Raw genomic sequence first — 21,424 nt, 5'->3', positions numbered from 1 at the left:
CTTCACGCCCACCCTCATGATTGTTCATTCTAGCTGACGGCAGATGAATAACAGCTTCCATTAAGACGGTCCATTTAAAAACTGTACAGTTAATTAGTTGTGCTTATTTTGTGCTCATTCAGCCATCCATATCAGGTAGCAGTCAGTGTTCAGAAAGTTATTAAAGTGCAGAAAATTATTTGCCTTTCCCAATTCACTTTGCCCACCTTACCTATTGAAATCTTGTCCAAGAGGCACTCCTACTGTCTAAAATTTAATCCATGTTGCCTTTGGATTACAAATGTATTTTGTTTGACACTTTAATTCACTGCAGAGCTCTAGTTCTGTTGCCAGGCAACTCTGTTAAGGTGCACACAAAGGATCATTATAGATTTCTGGGTGCAACTGTTAACTTGTACTCCTTTTAAAATATACTGTACCATTCTGTATCCTGATAAGGCTTCTGTTGCATTTCCCCATGCTTTCAGTGCACTTCTCGCATACGGCTCAATATAAAGCAGTCAGGTTTCCTCTCTCCTTTTTTTTTAAATATTCAGCTAAATAGGCTTTCTTGCAGAAATCATTCCTGCCTGTAAATTTGCCAAGCCTGGGCTCCCAGCTCCTCTGCAACACAGTGAAAGAATCAAGTTGAGTGCCTCTTCTTATGCATCTATCAGACATATGTTACTAACAGGAGATGACAGCATGGCCCACAGTATTTAAGTGGTTCATGGTGCTTGTACTCTGATGGCTACGATATGACATGATGAGCCATAAATATGTCAGATATGACTCAAATGAGCTCTGAAAGGATATGGCAATAGAGTATTCATACAAGATATTCTGCTTTGAGGCCCTGTATAAACCCCATTGTGGAGCATTCCGCCAAAATTTCATCAGTAGATTAATCAAATCTGTCATCAATATCATACCATATCTGTATCAACAGAGACTAGTGGGTTCTTCCTCAGTGTTACCAAAACTGTAAACGTTAGACACAAATATGTTTATATTTTTCAGGATTTTAAAATGTGATTTCTCCTTTGCTATAGTTGAGGCATTTATTTTAGCAGCTCTCTTTTCAACAGTTTTTTTTTTAATTTTGTTTGTTTGTTCTTATAACTGTGAACTTTACCAAGCTTTGGTAATATTTGCTGCCTGGATGTATGCATGTTGAAATTTTGGAACAGCTCAAGCATTCTCCTTTGTGGAAATTAGCAGGGCATCATCAAAAGGGCTTTTTTGTCTGTATGAAAGTTGTAAGTCATCTTTTGTTTGAAGCCTCCAGGAAGATCAATGCTCAGTTGCAGACTGTTGTTGTGGATAGCGGAGAGCAGGGACACAAAAGGAGGAGAGATTGAACATAGGATTTGATAATGAGAAATGCGGTGGGATTACATGTGCATGTCTGGCAAATGGGCCTTGAGACAGAGGGCAGGACTTGTGTGAGTTTGTTTGCACAGTGATTGAGATGCAGTAGGTGGATTAGAGAGCTCCTCTCGCAAAAACGTGCTAACTCCTAAAGGCCTCAAAAGAGAGCAGCTCACTCAAACAGAGTAATCTCTTCATCTGATGATATTTTTGATATGTTGTTTTTCTGCCTCGTTTCACTGCGCCATGGTCTTCTCAATCCCCAAGTCTGCAGAAAGATCAATGTTGAGAACACATTCTGCTTCAGCAGTGACTGGGCATTTGTAGCCAGAGATGAAAAAGGTCACTATGAATCTAATTAACCATGATTTTTCAGTTCCCTGATAAGATGGGCAGAACATGAGGGCTCCCCATCCAGTTGCATTGGAACGATTACTTTTAGTGCAAGCATGAGATGCAGACACACACTTCTGAAATCGCCTAGCTCTTGGAATGTATTGCCAATCGGCACATCTTGGATGTGTGGTAACAAATCAAGGCAAGCGAGACCACGAGAGATGCTATTTATAGCAACACATAGATGCCCATGCACAAGCTTGCACATGCTGAAATACCGACTTGCACACCCCTTGTGCACATATTAGAGGAAGTTTTAAGTATGGTTGAAGGCTTTTTTATCCCACTCCCAAATCCAATTATGTTCCAGTTCAAACAAATGGAAGTGTATGCATGGTTTTCAGCCAGATGCTGCAGCAATAGAGATATAAACTCTGAAGATGGGAAGTTTGAGAGGCAATAAGGTACCCAGCAGAGACTGGATATTGAGGATTAATTTCTCTCATGTCTGGTTCTGACTTTATTTCTGTCATCAGTCCATCCTCTTCAGTGTCTGTCTTTACTTTCCTGCACTATTAACTATATTTCTTTCACAGAGACACTTTGGAAGTTACTTATATTTTAGAGTATATTACAGTAAATTAAATGTGTTCAAATACCCCCCCCCCCCCCCCCCCCTCTCTCTCTCTCTCCCTCCACACACACACACACACACACATATATATTCCACCAAGTGAGGGTATATATGTATACCCTCACTTGGTGGAAAATAGGCCTTTGACTTTAGTCCATTCCATGTCTTTCTGTTAAAGTATTGCCTTTAAATTCTGTTTGCCTTTAATTCGGTTTTGTTTAGCACCACAGCTCTTTGAGATTGAATTGGAAACTTGCCCTAGGGACATTTATTTAGATGAAAAATACAGCTACAGTTGACTATTACAGGGCTCTGAACCCACAGCCAATCACACACAGATACTGCAATTTGCAATGCTGCCAGGGCTTCTGCTCAGCAACATTATAGTTTATGACCAGATGTGATCTGACCAAATTTGGGGCCAATTCCAGATAGTTATGTAAAATTTGGGTTCCTTTTTGCTCAGAGGGGTAGTTTTAAAGTTATTTAAGTGACAGGAAGCAGTTTGTGAAATTAAATGGCTGTTGCTCCTTATGTATGGACACTGCTTGTGGTGTACCCAGGGGTCAGTTTTGGGCCCAATTTTTTTTTAACTTATACATCAATGACATTTGTAAAGTGTCCAAAGTATTAAAAATGGTAGCAGATTGTGTTCCTGATTAAAGAAAACAAGGAAAAGAGTGCTGAACTAAAAGAAATGTCCGACTAGCTTCAAGACAGGAAAGCTACTATTAAGAAGAAGCAATGGGATCTCCAATACATGGACCATAAGAATAAGGTGCTCCAAGGAAAGCTCGATGAAGCTTTGGAAAAAACTAAATAAATCCTCAAACAGATGGAAGAACAGGACATAAAGCAAAAAGACATGCAGTGCAAGCTCAAAGGCATTTAGGGAAAATACAAAATGCTGAAAGTAAGCTTGGATGAAACATGGCGCAAAAATAAAGAACCTTCAAGAGAAAGAGCAAAAGCAAGAAAGACTGAAAGAAGAAAAACTTACTCTCCAGGACGTTGAGAGTAAAAAATATATATATTTTTCAAGAATTTTGTTGATTTGAAGGACAAAACTACTGAACTGGAAGGTGAAAAGAAAAAAATGGAAAAACAACGTTTACAGATGGAGAAAAGCATCAATCAAATGGCGAGAAACAGCTCAGAGCTCATTAAGGGGGTATTATTGTCCTTCAACAATTTGAAGCACAAACATAATGAAATGCAGGCGCAAAAGAAACAACAAGACAAAATACATGAAAACCTGCAGTGTATGCTCCAAGAAATCCAGAGAAGAACTCAGCAGTTAGAAGACATGCACAACGAAGTACAACAGAGAAATGCAGACCTGCACAAGGCAAAGTTAACACAGGAGGTAACATCCAAAGAAGTGAAATAAAAGCTTGAAGAAAAACAAGAAGTGGAACAAAGATGCAAGAAACTTGAGAAGCAAAACGGAGAAACAATCAGACAACAAACAAACAAGTTGAAAACTCTCATCCTGGAAAAAAAAAAAGCACTTCCACTTCCTCCACCTCTGTTCACCCCCCAACCAGTTCCGGCAGTTGACTGCCCCCTCCTGAGCCTGGTTCTGCCCATTTAAAGGCAATTGCTCCTCCCCACTGTCGCCCAGTTCTTGCTCAGAGGGGATTCTTGGGGGTTTCGCTCCTCTCTCTCTCCTTTTTTTTTTTTTTTTTACCTCATTTTACCTTGTTCCTCTATTTACTTGTTTAACTTTTTTTCAACTTATCTAACAAAATAATAAACCAACCTTAATTGATCCTTTGAGTATTTTTCATCTAATCTTTACAGGATTTTTTACAAAACATTTTCAAACATTCAGACCTATCTTTTATTTTCTTCTTGAAACCTCATCAATGGCGAACTAAAAACCTTGGAATGGTTTGAAACATTGAAATAGTTTCACCTGAAAGCGGCGAATCTATACGTGCATGTACGTGTATGTGTGTGTGTGTGTGTGTGGGCTGAAATATATCAGAAACAAGACATTATTGGCACGTATGATGAATTCCTTAGAATATTTACATTATTGTATAATACAAACCTTCCATTAAAGCAATATAGGAAATATAGGAAACATAAATATATGGACTGTCCATGGATAAGAAAAGGTCTGCAAATAAAAAGAAAAATGCACTATACAGAGATTTCTTAAGAAAGAGAACTGAAGATGCTGAAATGACATACAAAAGATACTAAGCTATAGTAAAAAAGAATGCTATAAGGGCCAATTAGATAATATAGAAATAATATTAAAAGATTATGGGAAATACTGAACAGTGTTATAAAACATGGGGGGTCTAGACTAAACAACTATCTGATGTATTTCATTGATAAAATAAAGAATATATTATGGATGTTGTGGCAAACAGCCTTAATTAATTTTTTGTAACAACTGGACCAAATTTAGCAAGAACAATCACTGACCCTGGGAAAGCACAGGAAAAACTGGATACACTGATGGAAACACTTATTAAATGTTTCTCACAGCCGTTGATGAAAATTAAGTTTCTGAAATTGGACTTTTGACTTGAAATTGTCAAAAAATGTAAAAATCTGAAATCTTTGGATTGTAATGATATTGATATGATAGTGGTTAAAATAGTCATTGAGACTTTTTTAAACCAATTGACATACATCTGTATTTTATCGTTTCAAACTGGTGTATTTCCAGACAGAATTTATTACCAAGATATGCCGAGCTGCAAATAGTGCAGGCTTCTATCATTTATCTACTTAAAAGCGATCCCTGCTGCTTACTTACCCGCATGCTCTCCTGGCTTCCAAGTTAGCCACAATATAGTCACTTTAATACAACAGCTCTTGGCTAAATGCAAAATTAGTGGTCTTTAGAGGAAATTACTCAGGTTGCAAGTGTACTTCAAGAGTGTTGATGTCTGGGTCCAAGGAAACAGACAGACTGAGCTTAATCACTCAAAGAGAACCTGATTAAAGTTTATATCTAAATAGTCAGAACAGTCAGTGTGACCATGAGAACTTTACATGAGGGAAATAAAACAATATGTTTAAGTTATATAACACTTTCTTATGGTGTATTGGATAATAAAACACAAACGATGGACAAATGAATAAAGGCACATTTGAGATCACAAGCTCGTGACTCATTAAACAGATATTTAGAAAAAAAGAGATTACAATGTGGAAACAAATTAAATATAAAACATACAAGATTTTGAAAAAAAATCATGGCAAGGTAGAGCTTCTGGACTCTCTTTGTTTCACTCTTGTCTTTTCTACACGGTGCCCTGTGTTTTAACCTGTCCGCTTGTTTTGGGTTTTTCATCCTTTATGAGCATTTTTTTCCCCCAGTGCATAGTAGCATTTTCCTTGCAAAAGCGCAACACTAAAGGCTGCCTTCATTATATTTCCTATTAGCTCAATCATATTAGCATATAATATTAGCATATTTAATCTCTGAAGTTTAAGACAATGAGTGTGTCAGACAACACCATCTAAACCCTAAACCAATCAAATTTTAATCCCGTGCCCTTCCCAATTAAGTTTCAACACTGATCCTTTCTCTGGCTTCCCCAAAGCTTATCCCCCCCGTCTCTGACACCAAAGAATATTCCACTTGTGCTTTCCCATTCCATCATCTTATGGCATTATGTCAGAAAAATACTAATTAACCAAATACAATATGCATTATAAACTAGGTCTGACTATGTGATAGTGATTTTTATATATCAGTATTAATGTTAATATTAAATCCACCCAAAGTTAAAGAAATAGTTTGCCATGTGACTTGAATTACAAATAAAGGGATTGTTTGAATAGTTGATTAACCATCATCATACTTACAGTGTTCCTTGAATTCTTCAAAGGTATATATCTCACAGATATTTTTTCTGTCAGTCCAACTTTTTATGCAGTTGCTTGCTGGTCCTACATTAAAGTAACACATATAGCCCTTTTCCAGTAACATCTACTTGAATCGTCTCGACTCGGTTTTGGTCATTTTTCATTGGAATCGAGTACCATATAAGTTGCGTGGCAAAGCAACCGAAAGTCTCATAAGGTCATTTTGTATGCAACATGAACAGCACAACAAAGGATTATTTTGAGGCAATGGTATACCTGCTGCTCAGAGTATGGCTTTATGCACTGGCCATGCCGCACATGAAAAGGAGACCTGATACTGCTATAGTACATGTCCCAGTCTGAGCAGCAATAACCCTCCTGGGAGTGGGGAAAACTCTGCCTGCTGACTGTCTAATGCTCAGCTGAAAGATTTGCTCAACAAATACGTTACCTTTACTCCTGAAACATAGACAGGAAGGCAGTAGCTGTTTGTTACTCCGCTAACATGCCAACATCCTATAATTGCCTTTTGTGTCTGATAACTCAGGATCTCATCTATGCTTTATGCAGATGATGTGGCTCTGCTGGATCCTTTGAGGGATATCTTCCAGCTTGCACTTGGGCCACTCACAGTTGAGCTGATAGGATGAGAATGAGCACCTACAAATCTGATGCTGTGGTTCTCAGCCAGAAAAAGGGTAGAGTGCCCACTTGAGGTCAGGGAGGAGTTAGTGGCCCACTCACAGAAGAGCTTCACATCCAAAGTAGCCAGCTGAGGTGGTACACGCAGTTGATCAGCATGCCCCTGGGCTTCTTCTAGAGTATCTGGGGATCTTGTTCATGAGTGACTGGAAAATGGAGCGGGGAGATGACAGATGGATTGGTGCAGCATCTACAGTAATGTGGACTCTGTACCAGTCTGCTGTGATGGAGAGAGAGCTGACCCAGCAGCTGTCGATTTACAGGTCGGTCTATGTTCTGCCCCTCACGTATGGTAACAAGCTCTGGGTAGTGATTGAAAAAAAAAATGAGATTGTGGATATGAGCAGAAATGAGCTTCCTGCGAAGCGTGTCTGGGCTCTCCCTTAGAAATAGGGTGAGGAGCTCAGTCATTTGGGAAGGACTCACAGAAGAACTGCTATGCCTTCACATCCAAAGTAGCCAGTTGAGGTGGTACAGGCAGTTGATCAGAATGCCCCTGGGCTTCTTCCAGGTGAGGTGTTTTGGGCATGTCCTAGGAGATGAGGAGGCCCCAGGGCAAATCCAGGACATACTGGATCTTTGGGCTGGCTAGTTATGTCTTTATTTCAGTGATTTTATACATAGAAATGATGCAGATTCATTTCATCTGGCCGATTTTATTATTTAAATGATGGTAACGTCATTGCTGTTTGTGCTAGATACAAGAGTATTCTCTTGAAAAGGAGAGAGGACGAGCTCTACAGGGTTGTTTAGTACATCATGGTAGCACAAAGCATTCACAAGGTATTGTTGTTTGAATACAGACAGAAAAATCAGCTCTGCCCAGATTTTACCATGTGAGCATCACATTTTTGTAACTCCTCAACCATTTTGGTGTATGAGAGAAAATTCAAATAGTGCGCGAAAGATGATTTTTTCTTTTTTAAATTTTACATTCAAAATGACAAACTAACTCCAGGCATCCTGTATAGTACCTAGGAGATAAAGGATAAGTAACAATATGGAGCATACTTGGGATGAAAGTTGCAAATTGTATTAAAGACAAGTATAGATTTCAATTGTATAAAATTATCAACCTAATTGTAACACTGCAAAAAATAATATTCATGAAAAAACATTTTTTTTGCAACCTCTCACCCTACGGTAGCTGGGATAGGCTCCAGGCCTCCCTGAATTGGAATGAGAAGGAAATTAATGGATGTTAGATAATTACGAGATTAATAATTCTTAAAGATATTAGGTTTTGCTATTATCATTATTTTTATTATTGCTAGTAGTGGTGGTACTTTGTTATTATGATTACTTCCTACGGTAGTTTAGTCTTGAGGGTCCAGCTGGCAGTTCCTCTGTGTAAAATATATTGGTAAGATGAAGGTTAATATTGAATATAATAGTCAAACGTGCTGGTATTGTACAGTAATATCATTTTGTCTGTAACTGTGGCTTAGGAAAAGTCAAGTTTTCATTTTTTTGGACCATCTTTATGCAGTTTAGAGTCTATGCTCACATAAGAAAGCCCAACACATACACAATGCGTGTATTTATTTATAGACTGCAATAAACCGGCGCAGAGCATCTATACATGTGGCGTGTGGAGAGGAGGAGTTCAACAACTTATTCTGCATTGACACAACTCTCTACTGCTCTCCTCTTCCCGTCAGAACAAATGACTGCACCACCAGAGCAGTCTTAGCATGCACCAGAATTACCAAATGAGTGCAAGCAGGGGCAAGACTTCTGTTCTCAGTTTCACAAGAAAAGATGACTTTTTAAAACTGACTTGTTTATCAGCATTTTGCTTCTTTGATGTTCCTACCAGTCGCTAAATGGTTGTAATTAACTTCAAATAAGGTCAGAGATGGTGGGAGGTTTGTATTTGTGTGTATTTATGTTAGCTGTGGCACTTGGACAAGATCATTGCGGGATGATGCCGTGCGGCTGACAGCAGCAAAGCTACCAGAATCAGGTTTGTAGGTTCACTTGAAATGTGTTCAGTAGTAAGAAGTGTTCTTGTAATGGGGAAAAAAAGACATCCATAGCTCATTGTGGGACAGAGAGGCTGACGGAGATCTTTTTGTCGAAGGGTGATGCATTCACACCAGCACTCCCACATCCTGTCATATGGAATGGCATGAACAGTCAGATTTGTCATTAGATGTGGCAGCTATATTCACACTTGGTGGGTCCTGCTGCAGTAATACTTGGTTTTACTGTGACAACATTATGGTATTTCAAGGCCAGTGCTCCCATTGAAATGTAATTCTGTGTTGAATTAAAAAGAACGAAAGAAAAGAAACTACTAGAGAATAGGCAGCAGCACAGACAGTGAAGAATGCAAATCCAGTCTTGCCTATCAAGACCATTAAGGTCTATGTGATTGTTTTTTAATGCATTCACTGAGCTTTTTTCCCCCCCTCTCCACTTACAGTATGCGAACAAAAGGACTTCTGGTCTTTAACCACCCCTCACCCCCACCCATACCCTGTCTGATCACTTCATCCTCCACCCAAACCCATGCTGACTCCTCTGCACTCTCCCTCCCCCCCCTCCCTGCCTCATGCTTATGTTCTTCCCTCCCCCTCTCTAGCGTGTCCCCTAGTTTTCTGGTAGCTGTGTCTCTTTGATAATCCAAGACTCTTTGAAGACTCCAATTCCACGCTGCTTGCCTCGGAGCTATTGCACCTACAAAAACAACTGTGTGTGTGTGGGTGTGTGTGAGTGTGTGTGTGAAGAGAGACAGAAAGAGAGAGGAAGAGAGCAAGAGAGAGCAGTAGATGGGATGAGAATGGAGGACATAATGGAGGAATAGAAAATAAAAACAGTTCCATATGCATTTGCTTTGCAACTGCTTCTGTCTTTATGGTTTTATGCTTGCTGCATACACTGAGAGGTGCACTTCTTCATTGTCATATTTGTTGGTGCAGCTCATTTTTTCTGTGCCTTCAGAGGGAGCAGCTCATTGATTCCTGCATACACGCCCAAAATGCCAGAGCCAGGATGTACTCACAAACACAGTAACAAAATGAAAATTCTTGGTCCCGCACCAGGAGAGCTCTCCCGGGCTATCAATGATGTACGTTCTGTAGCTAATGGTACACTTAGAATCAGGCGCGCATATACGGCAGGCTTACTGGGAACCACCCCGAACACCACTTCACCAAAATTAGAAGTTTGTCCTGTTGGATCGCAACAGAAAATGACTTTTTCTGCTTCTGTCAGATGCTGCTGAGAGGTAATTAGAGAAAATTAGTTGGCTTTACTTAAAATGCCACAGTGATCAAAATAAATCATTACTAAAACATTTCTCTTCTATCCACTTCCCCCTCCACTTTGTATTACTGTCTTCTCCTCTTACCTTCCGCTAAGTGTGGCTGCTCTCTCTGACTCGTCTCCATTTCTTCATTGTTTCAGTCTCAGTCTTTAGTGCTTCTTTTTCCATCTTAGTCTCCAACCCTCCCTTTTTGTCTCTGTCATTCTGCCTCTCTTTGGCAGAGGAGCTTGCCATTGGGATTTAGAAGAAATTGAATTGAATTATGAAGGAATTTCTCCGCAGTACGATTGGCATCATTTCCTCCACACAATAGAACATCATTCTCATATCTCTCAGTGTGAGGGAATGAAAATAGGCCGTGCACCATTCTTTCTCTCATCCTTTTAAATTGAATTTTTCATATCACAGGGGCACTGAGACATCAGCCGTTTCCTTTAACATGGGCAGAAAACCCATTTCATAATATCAGAGAGACACATAACTGTGATTCAATAGGAAAAGTCTGGCTGCCAGCACCAGTACACACACGATATACCTCAACTCAGGATTGATAAACAGAGCCACATACTGTAGGTTTACTGCAGCTTGAAAAGTTGAGAGTATTTGAGTGGAGTATAGTATTGCTGTTTGGCCTCACAGCCGGTTAAAAGCATGCCACAGTAAGGCAAGGCAAGTTTATTTATATAGCACAATTCAACAACAAGGTGATTCAAAGTGCTTTAGAGAGACATTAAAAAAAACAAAACAATAAAAAGCATGATTTAAAATTGATTAAAAAAACAGTAGATAAAATCAGAACACTAGATAAAATCAGTAGTTAAAATTTAAGCTTAAAAGTGTGGATTTGGTGCTTTATTCAAATGCAGCTGAGAACAGTAAACTAAAGAACGTCCTTGTTTTTTTCTCCGTCTCTCTTTTTGTGAAACATAGTCCACATTCTTTACCTTCTGAAGTCTCCTATTAAACCAGTTTACTTTTATTACAAGTGTTTCTTCTTGTTCCCTAATTATCTTTCCAAAAGCTATATTTTCCACTTTCAAATTGCACCCGAGATGCCATTAACCAGTAATGATTGCGTTTAGATCATTATTATCCCCATTCATGTGTCTTGTTCAAAGTTATGAAACTTGGACTCTTGTTGTGCTCTGCTTCTCCAAGTGAAATTCTGAATATTCAGCATGTTTTTCTGGTCACAGTGACTCAGCTTGAACAATACCACTGTGTAATAAAAAATTTAAATGAAAACAGTTGGCATCAAACTAACTGTGACAAATACAGTGTTAGCCATTGGACTTGGAAGCGATGAAGAGATTGAACTTTTTTGTTTTTGTTTTAGCATTGTTGCAATGTGGCAGTGAATTGTAGTGGCAAATTTTGATTCTTTTTCTTGCATTTGGCATATCTATTTTCATTGTTCTACACTGATCTAGTACAAGTTGATGTCATCACTGGGATTAAATGAAAAAGAGTGATTATGTTTATCATAAATTCATTTTAAAAAAGACAATAAGGGACTATGAGCCAGACAGGTTTTAGCAAGCTTACAGAGTAGTATAAATAGAGGTAGTAGTCAGATGCAGAATGGCATAATTGACAGAATTTTGAAACCACTTTGGTTTCAAATTCAGACTTTGATGTGGCTTACATTAAATGCTAGTCTCAGGCTAAATCTTAAATCTATATTTGGTAGGGTAGGTTAAATGGTGGTTCTAAACTGGCCGTAGGTGTGAATATAGAGTGAATGTTTGCCTGTCACTCTGTGAGCCCTGAGACAGACTAGCAATCTGTTCACGGTAAGACTCACTGTGACCCTGAACTGGATAGGTAGAAGAAAATAGATTAATTCCATATTGTATATCATCCCATATCTCAATAACAATACATCATGACATAGTGCATATACAAGCTTGTAAAATGCGTAAAAAAAAAGTGTATTTTTTGTAACATTTTAGATGACATGCTTAAAAAAGAATCATACATGTTCATATGTGATTATTTTTATCTTTTTATTTAGAACGTCAGCTCAAATCATTAATTTAAAATGTTAAAATATTAATTCATAATAAACAAAACAGTTTAAAAAATGATTACAAGCCCAACATAAATGATTTTTATAGAAGCACTTGACGGTTCCTTTGTGCTTGTCATTTGTAAAACTCTGTCCATACTCTCTGTCTAATAGTTCTTGTGTAGGCGGTAGAAGGATTCCGTGGTGTTTGAGCCTGTTGTCATGACTGGCAGAATACAGTTTTCTGGTTTGTATCAGATTTTCACAGTCAAACCACATCCATGCTACAGAGGCAGAACCTCATTTAGCTCCTCGATTTGCCTTGTCTTGTCCGTTTCCTGTTCCATCTCACCCTCACCAACCATGCTGTTATTCGCGTGTCCATCTGCATCCATGAGGTACCGTGTAAAATTGACATGGCATTTAAATGCTGAAATATATTGTCGTAAACAAGTGTATATAGTCCTAACTGTATAAGTTTTGAAGCACATACAATTCAGTCAACAGCTTGATCGCCATATGTTAACTCATAGATGAATGAAAAGACAAATACAAACTTTGGAGCAGATGGGCATTCAAAAATTCAATGTACCTCACCTGAGATCCTTCTGGGAGTTTGCTTAAAAAGTGTCTGAGAGCATGAAGAATTTGCGCATCTGCAAAAGCACTAGCAGTGATTGACCAGGGAAGCCTGGCTGAATGACAGGGCACCTGACAACATGGTGTTGGGTAGCCCTAGGACATCTACAGTAAACTGAGACCTCCAGCACAAGAGCACAGCAGTATTGGGGTCTGTGGTCCCACCAGGGAACAGTAGTGCAAATCAGCAGTAATATTAGAGATGATCTAAAATGCTATCCTTTTTGATAAAGCACAGCTGTACACCGCCACAATGTCTTTCTACTCTTCCATTCAAGCTGCAGGCACCTACATTTTTTATTTCAAAACCAATCCTTGGGACAAACTGTCCACGCTATTCCAATATAACCATTGACGATAACCCATTTGCGTCAGTTGCTATGGAAACGGCATAGGCGTAAATACATTCACAAACTGGTAGTGCCTTTTCCCAATGCGGACACAAAACAGCAGGCCACAAGCTGGGTGAATAATGGAGATGTATTCTCTCACTCTTCACACTGTAGCAATATCTAGTCACAGTGCACAAGTCTTCGATCACGCCAGAAAACATTAGTGACAGTCCGCACCGAGCTAGCAGTTCTCAGGGTGTGACGTCACTGCTGTCTGTCAAATACAAAGTGATGTAAAGGATCATTTGAAAGCCAGTTTTTAAATCAGATAGCAAACCGCTCAGGAATTTGGGTTAAATCTGATTTGAAAAATGAAATATTTGTTCTGATATCGCAGTCTGCAAAAAATTTAATATGGGCTGCCAGTTTCAACATAACCTAAAATGCACTCTTGAGTTCAGACCAGCAGGCTTCTCTTCCCTTAACCTCACACTCAAGATTTAACTCACATAGATCATCACTTGTGATTATCTGCGCCAGACTATTTCACTCCTTATCAATTCGACCGTAACCAGTTCTTGTTTCAGGCAAGTCATCACATAATGTTGTTTCATTCCGTTGATTTGATATTTTGATGTATTTAGATGAAAGTCTGGTCCTTGCAATTCAACTTAATAGATTTGTGTCCACTGTGTTATATGTTTGCTTCTACAAACCAATGAAAGGGTGAGATAAAAAGAAGGTGCAGTCCTCATTAATTTTTTTTTTATTTAGTTGAATAGATTGTAAATTAAAATAAGTAGTTCCAGCTTGCATAACAACTTCAGATGCAAGCACATCAAAAGTCTTTTGAAAATAGCCTTTTTTTCTCTCCTTTTCTGTGACAATCCTTATTTATTTGCCACTATGTCATACATTTTTTCAAAATATTTTAGATGGTAAAAGTTCAAATCACATGACCATTCTAGCATTCATTCAGTTCAATTCAGTTTTATTTATATAGCTTCAAATCACAACAGCAATCACCTCAAGGTACTTTATATTGTAAGGTGAAGATCCTACAATAACACAGAAAAAGCCCCAATAATCAGATGGAAGGAAAAACTCCATATTTTGTCAAGGGATTCACAGTTATTCACAGTCACAGTCAGTTTACCTGTGGACAATTCCCTGGCTTTTATTTTGAAAGTTCATTTGCTGCTAATGAGACAGCTCATGTCTGTTTTGTGGTTTCCTGCCATTTAGCTCACTGTTGCTCATATTTAGTAGCAACTCCATGCAGAGAAGAACAAGGAGTGCAGTCTTCAGCTATAGTCCAAGGCATTACAGTCAGGTCGTATATGCACTGAAAAGACTATTAATCTGTTATGTGTTTATCACAAAGCACTTGGTTATTATGGTATTTGCAAAGGAGCACTGTATGAATGTATAATTAAATAGCCTATTTAAGAAAGCACACAGCAGCCTGCTCTCACAAGAGTGGAACATGGTCATGTCAGCGAAACTGTAAAGAAATTAAGAAATAACATCATCATCTTACTAGTAATCAGCATGTACGTTCAGCTAAAACTCATTCAGCTATAACCATGTTTAGCTCGAAATTGTTCTGTGACAGCCTGACTAAGAATGCCGGGGGGAGGGAGGGGGGCAGTTAAGCAGCGGACAATTGCTGTTTATGTAAAAATGTATCTTGGTCCTCTTATAAAGACAGAATCATGCAATATCTTTCCATCTGCTTTGGGACTACATTATTATGAACAAGGCCATTTTAGCAAAATCTAAATAGGGTTATGAATTCTAGATGTCATCATAAATGTCCCATCCCTCATTCTCAGCCCTGTAGCTTCTTACTCCTACAACAATGGCCAAACAATCGTACTCTCCCGCCTCCAGTCTCCCAGAATCTAATCCTTCTGCTTGTCCCCTCTAGCCAAAGCGCCGCCCGTGTCTGCCTGACCAACTCTCCACTCCTGCTCAGCCTCCCCTTCCATCCTTCCGTCTTGCCGCATCCCTGCAGCCCCCAAGGCCTGGCAAAGGATTTTTGTTCTGACTAAAAGGGGAATCTATTTCCCATCTCTGCAGTCTTTGCTGGTTATCATACTCAGGAAACATGCTGACTCTCTGGAGTGATGCCTTGAGGAGACGCGTAAGCAAGAATCCATATTTGAACAACTAAACGCCCCCTCACTTTAAACATATAAGGAGCCGAAGAGATGACCAATCGGATTTTAAGAATGCACCACTGGAATATATAGTTTGTCTAGTCATGTTTCTAAAATACCATAGAAGGGAAAATCCTTAGCAGCCAGGGTGATGGAGGAGTCTCTATTTTGAATTTGTGTGTATTTTGTCATGTGTGGGATCTTTCCACGATTCATACTAGTAATATTTTCAGAACTGAATTAGATCAGCTGAGGCAAATTAAAAATTTGTTTGAGTATTCGTTCGCTTGCTTTGTATGTTTAATTTTAAATGAAGCTTAAATGTTTTATGTGTCTATGTACAATCAAAGAGCACGTTTAATAGAACCCAAACACCCCCTAACTCCACCCCCCCTTCCTCCCAGACCCTTTTCTTCATTTGTTTACACTATATCTGAAACAAAAAAGACATAGAAGTCTTTTTTATGTTTCTTATGTATATAATAATATACATAAATCTATAGAATCCAAGATGAGACTATCATTTATTGATGTAGTGTTGTTGTAGCTTTCTTGAGAGGGAAAAACAGAAAAAATAACTATGTGGCACCAGAGAACTCACGTGATGATGCATCAGTGCACTGAGAAAAAAAAAAACAGTATGATGGGTTGGGATGATGGAGAGATGAACAGGTTTCTGGAAACATTTTGGAGCCCGCTAACATGCTGTTGATAGCACTTACCTAAGCCCTAAAAGCATTTCTCAATATCTGGTGTGTGTATGTACTAAAAGCTGATGGTTCGAATGATTTCTGGCATGGATTTGTTTGCCAGAAAAGTGGTTGAACGGTAGAAAGCGCAGACCCGTGGTATTGATCGGGGCTGACTCGTGCAGCACTGGCAGGCCTGTTCTGCTGTATCAGTGCTTTCCTGACTTTTACGAGAGGTGCTCATGTGTGGGGGTGGGGGAAGATTGCATGTGCACTGCAAGGAGTCATCTTTCTGTTGTGGATCGGCGGGTAGGTAGCCATTAGTAAACTGATCTTTGGAAGAGGAAATTTAATGGTCTCCTAACTCTATTTACAAGCCATTCAATTTGATAAAGGGTGTGATCTCAAATGATTTATCATTTGTTGCTCTGCTCCTCTTCAAGCTATCAGTATTTTCATTCATTCATTTACTTTTTACAATCTTTCATCAAATCTTATCAGCATAAACCACTGAAAGCAAATTTAATGAAATATTCTAATGCTGGCAAATTGATGCGTGTCACAAACTTTATTTGCAGTGCCCTTTTTCTTGTTAGCCTTATTTAGATCTTCTTTGGATTCCTTTTTAGTTAGATTGTGGAAATATTGTCTAGCTTTCCACTCAGTTAAACATCAAAAGCTGGGGAAAGAGAAATATTAAAATATGGAGATAGAAAGTAGCTCACTGGGGCTACTGATTAGTGTACCAATCATTGTCATCAGAATTCATTTGGCAGTGGCAGATTTAGAAAATGAAACTTTTGTCTGACTAATAATGACAGTGACAGCAATAATCGTACATATCGCGGTTACAATTTCTATGACACCATGAGGCGTTTGTTTAAAATGTTTACTTTCATGTCCATGGATATCACGGAAAATCAAACTTTGACAGTTTGCACTACAAAGATGCTTTGTTAAAAAAAAAAAAAAAAACGAAAGTGGCACTTATTTGTTACAAACAAATTTCAATCACTTTCCATAAACAGTCAAAATATTTAAATGCATGCCCCCCATTCACACTTTGATGCATCTATTAATCTACTGTAGAATATATTGGAATGTTGTGGTAGTTAATTCATTTCTGTTCCTTGTTATTGAAGTCCATCTTCACTCCTTTCATATAATTCTGACCTATTCAATCTTCAGAATAATAATAGACCAAAAAATGATTTAATATTTAAAGGTCTTTAATATTTAATACTATTTTCTGACTTTTTATTAGTGAACTTTATATGGCCAGCACAATCTAGAGAATAGTTCTAAATGGATGTGTTTTGAGCTGTGAATGTAACTGTGCAGACCAAAAAGGAAACAAAAAGAAAAAAAGGGTTATAGGGGGTAAAAAAGTGTCTTTATACTGAACAAATTCATTTGTTTTCTCTCTGTGTTTTAGCATCCCCATCGGCGAGTGACCTTTTCCACCACCAACCCTGTGCAGGACCTGCAGGATGCCTCTCAGCACAGCTACTATGACAGCGGCCTGGAGGAATCTGAGACTCCAAGCAGCAAGTCATCGTCTGGTCCTCGCATTGGACCCCTGACCCTGCCTGAGGACCACTATGAGAGAACCACTCCAGATGGCAGTATTGGAGAGACTGAACACCCAGAAAATGGTACACTGACAAGCCTCTTTATTCTGGCATATTCTTTATGAATATGCATTTGAATGTTGATGGCTCTAACGGGCTTTAGTTGAGACATGCATTATGTAGAAGGTTTGTTTGTGCTCCCTGGCCATTTCAGCCCAAAAATGTTGTGGCACGCTTGACGTTGACTTGCTGTGGTTGTTGATGACTGTGTGGAAATGTTATTGGTCTTCGAGCAGATCTGTGCTGCGTGGGTGCGTGTGTGTGTATGTGTGTGTGGGGAGTGTACCAAGGCTGGAGTAAGCAGTGTCTCCATCCCCCTCATCAGCAGGTCCTCTGTCAGACATCCTTAATGACCCTCTCTCACAAGTGTGCTAATTAAAAAGCCCAACTAATGAAGCATTTGCCCTCTAAATAAATCTGAACCATGACATCTGTGCAGACTACACTATGTTTACTCATAGCAGTTCCTTGCTCCTAGTCGGACACGAGTTACACAGCAGCTAAGGCGTGCAGGTGCCATAATTTCTTGGTTTAATAATCAATCCACCAGCAGAACACTGACGGCCTCACTATAGGTTTATATTGCAAAGAACACCCCCCAAAAACAAACAAACAAACAAACAAACAAAAAAATTATAGCTAAGGTCATAGCTGCAAATCTGTGAGCAGTGCATCAAAATAACAATTTTGCTGCCTTACGCTGCCAAACACAATCCATTACATGTCTATGATAAGTGATACATATGGTGCATTTCCAATTATTGTAGCATTTTGTGCTGCAGTGCTGCCTGGTCTTCCACTTGTAAATTCTGATATTTCACTTCTGACCTACAACACCTCGCCCTCCTGCTTGCATTTCCAGAATGTTAACTTTCTTCATTAATGTGGTCTTATCTCAAAAGCAGTGAGGGCTCAGCTCTGTTAGCATATAGATTTTAAAGGTAGACCTTTGACTGCCCCATAAAAGACAAATGCATCATTGAGGACTTGATGAATTGCTGATCAACACTGACAGTTAAGGTGTCACACTGTGGGTGAAACAGACCCAGATGCATCTTTTGTCAGTGCAAGTATACATCACGGTTGGAAAAAGATTAAGTGATGAGAGGAAAAAAAAAAAAAAAAAGGAAGACTATTTCAGTCTCAAGCGTTCCCAAGTTACAAAACATTGCAGGATCAAAGGCTAAAATGTGTCACTGTCACCTGAAAGCAGCAGATGATAAAGTTCCATTTTTAGTAAAGCATCTTGCATTGTGATGCATTGCCTCTTCTTGTGCTGGGTCACATTAGTTAGTTTATTCATCTCTGCTGCAAATGTTGGTGTCAATTAGTGACATTGGAATTCAAGACTCGAGTAGTGGTTGTGCAAAAAAGCACAAGTCTCCCAAATGTTGCACTTCCTTCTGCCTCTACACAGGTCTAAGTTTACTAAACATCAGATTAAGTCAGCCCATATACAGTCTCGCTCTTGCGGGTTCAGGAGACAGCGGTCAACTAACACATTTCTATCTTGTCCACATCATTATGTTATGGGATATGTATGATTTCTTTTTTAGATTGTTGTGGCTTTGTTGCATTTTTGCCATCTGGAAAACACATGTTTTTGTGAGGAAAAAAAAAGGGTTGCCTTTGTTCTCAGCAGCAAGGGAGCAAGATGGCAAGTGAAGACAGAGCAGTTAAAGAATGGAAAGGTGGCACAGGATGGGGACAACGTTAGATTGTGACAGGGTGTAGGGAATCTCTGACAAGGATGCAAAGCCCACAGGATGAACACATAGGACAGGGAGATGCGAAGATGAACTGCTAACCAAGGAAAGACCTAATTAAAATGTGATTTCCACTCCAGGGAGATAACAGGGAGCCTACATAAAATGAAAGATTAGACAGAAAAATCAAATGAGACAGAGGAATTCCTCCCAAGCTTCACCTGAATAGTGACATGAAGTCTTTTTTAAGCATTTTGAGTGACAGGCTGTACTGGTACAGAGCTTTATTCATTGCAGTAAAGATGACTGACAGGCAAAAAATGGGGAGGTGAGGACGATGTGTCACTCCATTTAAGTTGGATAAAACGCAATATATGAACCCCAGACTGTCAGCCTTTGCATCACCGGGCTTGGAAAATATCGACATGGATGTGTGTTTTGTTATACAAGTTGAACTCTGACACTGGCGAATCTACATTTTTACAAACTTTGTAGTTCAATAGTCCATTTCAGTTTGGGAATTCAGTGAAATTCTGATTGTAGTCAGGTTTTTCATTCCTATAATAAACTGGAAATACAGAATCACAGAATTTATTACTAATAAAATTACACATAGAAAAAATACTATTATGCTTGTTGCTATTAATTTTAACACAGCTATTAAAGCTTTAAATAATTTATGAGGTAAGTATATTAGCTTTTCGGTTTATCTATAATTAGTGGCACTTTTTTATTGATTGATTGAGTTAACCAAGACTTGTTGCTTTTAGGTTGATTTTTTAATTCCCTTATCACTAAAACATAATTTAATATGGTGCTGACACATGCATCATAATGTTGTGGATAAGTAAAATGCCCAAGATTTTCACACCCTTCTATCGTGTTGGCACCCAACTCTAATGATCTCTAAACCAATCCTGCCAGTTTCTATGTATATTCCCATGCTGCAGTCACAAAGTCCCATCTTATTAAAAAACACATTGAATAAATTTGTTTCCTAAAATAAATAATTTACCTTTGACTGACAATTTCCATCATCTTAAACAGAATTTTAACACATTCCCTCTGACAGAAGCACAATATCATCTGCATATAGCAAAATGGCAAGAATTTAATTGTCAAATGTGTACTTACGGTTTCTTACTTTCATGGGCCTAATCTGGTTAACAGTAGTGATGTGTCCTGTGTGTCGAAGCGTCGAATCGTGTGTCGGGTAATCTCGGGGGCGTGTCTGTGAAGCGCGTATCGAGGCTTGCTTTGATTACGTATGCAGTGACGTTCGAGGCCTCGCGGGCAGTCCGTACCACGTGACTGATTCAGGGACTGGTTCACCGGTTCGCGCCAGATTCGAAATAAAATGGGCAGAAAAACACAGCTGATTTCCCATCACACTGTGTTGTGGAATTGGATTACGTACGTGTTACATAGTTACTTGAGAATTTCTTCTTCGATGGAACCAGGAAGGAAGAGATTTTTTATTTTATTTTATCTCTCCTAATAAAGTATGCACACAGTAATAAATATCACAAATGATAAGCACCATAATATAAGTAAACAACACTACAGATCCTATAATCTGATTTCTGTCTTTTAGTTTATTAAAAAGTGAAGCGCCAAATACTAGTTTGTGTCATTATCCAGATGTACATAAGCATGATTACACAGGTACTAGCGGGTTTTGATTATCGATTAAAATCGATTCTAGCTTGGATAACGTGATATCGATTCATTAAAATCCTGAATCGATTATTAATATAAATATTACTACATTTCAACCACCACCAAACAGCTAAAACAATAAATGAGAGCAGGTACACCAATTCTGCACAAAGACGAAAACACAAAGCGTCGACGCATCAGAATCAGTGAGATGTCGCCTTTCTCACCAGACAGCACGGACACGGTCGGGGCTGAAAGCCGACAGCTCACTGATTCTAATCTAAGGCATCTGCTGTGATGCTTACACATTAGATAAAGTCTCGAAAGTGTCAGCTTTCTTTTTATAGTTATAAAAATATGCAAATGTACTAATCTATGATCTGAATTATACTATTGACTGACTGTCTGAGGCTAACAGTTACACAATCATACCAAAACTCTGTCCTGATAGTTTCCACTTTCTCTTTTGTA

General features: G+C 38.8%; 1 protein-coding gene across 1 annotated transcript in view; it reads left to right on the top strand.

Moving 5' to 3' along the window:
- The window catches only part of pcdh1a (protocadherin 1a), a 96,217-nt gene that overhangs the window by 54,547 nt on the left and 20,246 nt on the right, over positions 1-21,424 (top strand). The window contains exon 4 of the mRNA XM_006799489.2: positions 17,393-17,612. Coding sequence (XP_006799552.1) covers positions 17,393-17,612 — 220 coding nt within the window. The remainder of the gene's footprint in view (positions 1-17,392; positions 17,613-21,424) is intronic.

The sequence above is a fragment of the Neolamprologus brichardi genome, chromosome 10, assembly GCF_056152115.1.
Source record: "Neolamprologus brichardi isolate AB-2024 chromosome 10, ASM5615211v1, whole genome shotgun sequence".
Taxonomy (NCBI): Eukaryota; Metazoa; Chordata; class Actinopteri; order Cichliformes; family Cichlidae; genus Neolamprologus; species Neolamprologus brichardi.
This window is presented reverse-complemented; position numbering and strand designations above follow the sequence as displayed.